The sequence below is a fragment of the Emiliania huxleyi genome (genome assembly GCF_000372725.1).
Source record: "Emiliania huxleyi CCMP1516 chromosome Unknown EMIHUscaffold_147, whole genome shotgun sequence".
NCBI classification, from domain to species: Eukaryota; Haptophyta; order Isochrysidales; family Noelaerhabdaceae; genus Emiliania; species Emiliania huxleyi.
Genome location: NW_005201123.1, coordinates 300391 through 303698, shown reverse-complemented (window position 1 = coordinate 303698; position 3308 = coordinate 300391). Strand labels below are relative to the sequence as shown.

Sequence of the window (3308 nt, the reverse complement as noted above, 5' to 3'; positions counted from 1 at the left end):
GGAGCACGGCGAGCGCCACGACGTTTTTGTAGGCAACAGACAGCAAGTTGCGCTCCTCCAAATTGAGGTCCTCGGACTTGGACTGGGCGACCACCCTCATAAACTCCACCATTTCCTCATACCGCTCGGCTTGCTCAGCAAGCTTTGCCATGTACTGCGCAGAAGGAAGGGCGCGGGCGGGGGGGGGGGGGGGGCCCTCCCCCCCTCTCACTCGGGAGCATCCCCCCTTTGCGGCGGAATTGTGGCGGCAGGGGAGGGCAAACCCACCACGTTACCTTCGGCAGCCATGGTTTTGCTTGTGCGGAAAAAAAGCACGAATACGCGGTGGGTGGCGAGGCGCGTGAGCGATTCTAAGATCAGGTCTGCCACCTCCCCACTGAAAAGTGAAATCTAAGTTTCAAATCTCGAATAAATCTCGAAACACACTTGCAGGCTCACTTGGCAGGTAACATATGCGCCACGCGCCCCAACCGCTCCTCTGGTCGCCGCCGGCCTCCGCGGCGGCGGCGATGTCCCAGCGCCACCCATCGGCAAGCCCTCAGATCGATCGATCGGCGCTCAAAGTCGGCTTCAGATCCGAGAACGCTGCTGGCGCCGCCGCCGATCCCAGCGGCGACGCCAGCAGCTTCCTCTGCTCTCCAATGCGCCGAGAAGCGACGCGGGGGTGCTCGGCCCGCCGTGGACGACGAAGGCTCCGCCGGGCGCGCGTCGGCCGGTCCGGTGGCACGATCTGCGCGCGGCACCTGCCGGCGCCCCGACGACAGCCGTCGCGCCGCCGCTGATGGAGGGGCGGTCGGCACCGCTGCCGCCGCGCCGCCGGTGGGAGGGGCACTGGTGGTGGCCTGGGCGGCCCTCCGCCGCCGCTCGGGGCGCCCGGGCAGCGGTGGCAGCCTGCCGCCACACCACTTCGAAATGCCCGCTGACCACTTCGAAATGCCCGCTCCGACGGCTCGCGGCCGGCGCTATTCTTTTTTCTACTAAGCAAAATCAAGCCAATTGAGGAAACTGCGCACCGCTCTGCGAGCGCTTCTGCGGGCGCCTCATGCTGCACTGCTGTAAACATCCTGCACTGGTGGATTGGACTGCGTTGGTCCTCGAGGAGACTGCGCGGTGCTATACGCGGAGGTCTGCGAGCGTCGATCGCGCACGGCAGGAGGATTGCGGGCTGCGTGAGAGCGGCAGGCGCTATTCTCTCTCTGGTGCTGCTGCTGCTGCTGCTGCTGCTGGTGCTGATGGTGCTGATGCTGCTGCTGGTGCGGCGTGGCTCCGCGACTCGGCTCACCGCGCGCGTCGCTGGAATCTGACGCGGTGGGCGGCGTCGAGAGCGGCAGCGGTGGCGGCTCGAGGGTGGAGGCGGTGGCTGGAGGCTGTGGTGGACTTTGAGTTTATTTAGGGGTCGAGTACGCGGGCCGCCGGCGAGCTGCTGCCGCGCATGCTGCGCTGTGGGCTTCGCCATCGTGTCCTGAGTACGTCGCCGACGCCACCTGCCGCTCGCCGCTGCCTTGGACTTCACTGCCATCAGGCAAACACACAGACACACACACACAAACACACACACGTTATTAATCGGGTAATAATTATTAAATATTAATCCTCGGGCGGCGGAGCGGCGCGGCGGCGGGCAGCGCGAGGCGGCGGCGTGGCGAGGCAGCGGGCGGCGCAGGGCGGGGCGGCGCGGCGGCGGGTGGGGTAATTAATTATTTGTTAATTCATTATTACTTAATAATCATCGGGCGGCGGCGCGGCGCGGCGGCGGGCGGGGCGGAGCGGGGCGGCGCGACCATGGGCCCCCTCGACCGCGGCCCCGGCCTCTCCCCGCGGCCGGCGCTTGAGCGGCTGCGACACTGGCAGATGGCAAAACTGGTCGAGTCGCATTTGTCTGGTATTTGTCGGACAAACGCTGCACTGGTTGAAGGCAAGCGAGATGAGGAGCGCGACTTGGCTCATCAGCAAGGCACTGCGAAGCTGGACGGGACGGGCTCTCTCGCGATTGTAGGAAAATGTCGAAACCAAATCACAGTCGCGGCCTTCCGACTCGCGCCTCCGCCTCACTGGCACTATTGTAGCCCTGGCCGGTGCGCGTGCTCAGTTGAAGTTCCCGAGTGAAAATTCGAACGCGTTCTCTCACGGTGACCAACAAATGTCCACCTCAGAGGCACCTCCGGAGGCAGGCCGCCGCACGCCGGCGACACAGCTCCAGCTGTCGAACTGACCCGCAGCTCCTCTCAGAGCGGGAACTGTGACGAAAAGTGACTGAGGCGGTTGTCAGGAACCATCATACGGATCACATGGTGGCTCTCTCATGACGGGAGACCGCCCGACCACTCCTGGGTGGCACTGCCACCGGTGTCGCTCGACGTCCTGTCGACAGCGTGCCGACAGCGACACAGACCATGTGGGACGCGTCGAGTATCGACCTCTACTGCTTACCCAGCCTTCGAGTGTATCCTGGCTGTGGTCCCACACCCACTGGTGTCCATCTCAGAGACCGCAGGAGGTCATGAGGGTCGATGGGAGTGCCAACCCCCCACAATGCCTAAAAACCCAGCCCAGTAGTGTCCCGGTGCCCGGCGCCGACGTGCGACGACCTCGTTCGGCTCGCGGCCGCACACAACTTTTTTTTTCTGTGTACTTAGAGAGCCACACACAAAGCTGCACGCACTACACGCCCTTGTAGTACGCTCTAGCCAACAGTGACTCGACTCGCCCGCGCCGCTCGGTCTCGCTCGCCCGCGCCTCCGCCCGGCCGAAGGTACTCTATATATTAGGTGCCTCGCGTCGAGATGTCACCCACGACCATCCGAAATCATAGGTATTATGTGAGATCACCTCCTACTCAATAACGACGGTACCGCCTGCAGCCTCGAGCTTCTCCTGCGGGGATCGGGTGCGAGGAAGCAGCGGTGTCCGGGAGGGCTGCGGACGCCGTTCGCTCTTTGTTCGATGGGAGCAAGAGCGCGTGTCGGCGCATCCCCGCATGGGGCTGGCAACAGAGTCGGTGGGGCTGGCGTCGCGGCGACGCAGTACGAGCAGACCGAGGGTGGGTGGGGTGGTGGTGGTGGCAGGGTGTGCATGGGGGGAGGGGTGGTGGGGCGGGGTGGGGGCTCGCTCCTTGAGCTCCTCCGCTTCCTCCTGCAGGCATGAAGGGCGAGGGTGAGGGGTGAGGGTACGTGCTGACTACGGTGGCGACGGCAGGGGGGGGCGGCGCCACCTTTTTGACGTCGGCCTTGATCTCCTTGGGCGCGTTCTCCACCAGCTCCTTTGCCTCCTTCAGCCCCAGGCCGGTGAGAGCGCGCACTTCTTTGATG

General features: G+C 64.5%; 3 protein-coding genes across 3 annotated transcripts in view; 1 reads left to right on the top strand and 2 right to left on the bottom strand.

Annotated features, from left to right (window-relative positions):
• EMIHUDRAFT_228463 (hypothetical protein) overlaps positions 1 to 151 on the bottom strand; it is a gene marked incomplete at both ends in the record, with an annotated part of 456 nt that extends 305 nt beyond the window's left edge. Inside the window, one exon of the mRNA XM_005787047.1 lies at positions 8 to 151. Coding sequence (XP_005787104.1) covers positions 8 to 151 — 144 coding nt within the window. The remainder of the gene's footprint in view (positions 1 to 7) is intronic.
• Positions 152 to 377: 226 nt separating this feature from the next.
• Positions 378 to 949, top strand: EMIHUDRAFT_363417 (hypothetical protein). The gene has a single exon (XM_005787046.1). The coding sequence runs from the start codon at positions 453 to 455 to the stop codon at positions 780 to 782; it is 330 nt and encodes a 109-aa protein (XP_005787103.1). The 5' UTR covers positions 378 to 452; the 3' UTR covers positions 783 to 949.
• A 1634-nt stretch (positions 950 to 2583) lies between these two features.
• EMIHUDRAFT_455557 (hypothetical protein) overlaps positions 2584 to 3308 on the bottom strand; it is a 1662-nt gene continuing 937 nt past the window's right edge. Inside the window, exons 3-5 of the mRNA XM_005787045.1 lie at positions 3212 to 3308; positions 3112 to 3132; positions 2584 to 2874 (exon numbers count right to left, since the gene is read on the bottom strand). Coding sequence (XP_005787102.1) covers positions 2833 to 2874; positions 3112 to 3132; positions 3212 to 3308 — 160 coding nt within the window. The 3' untranslated portion in view covers positions 2584 to 2832. The remainder of the gene's footprint in view (positions 2875 to 3111; positions 3133 to 3211) is intronic.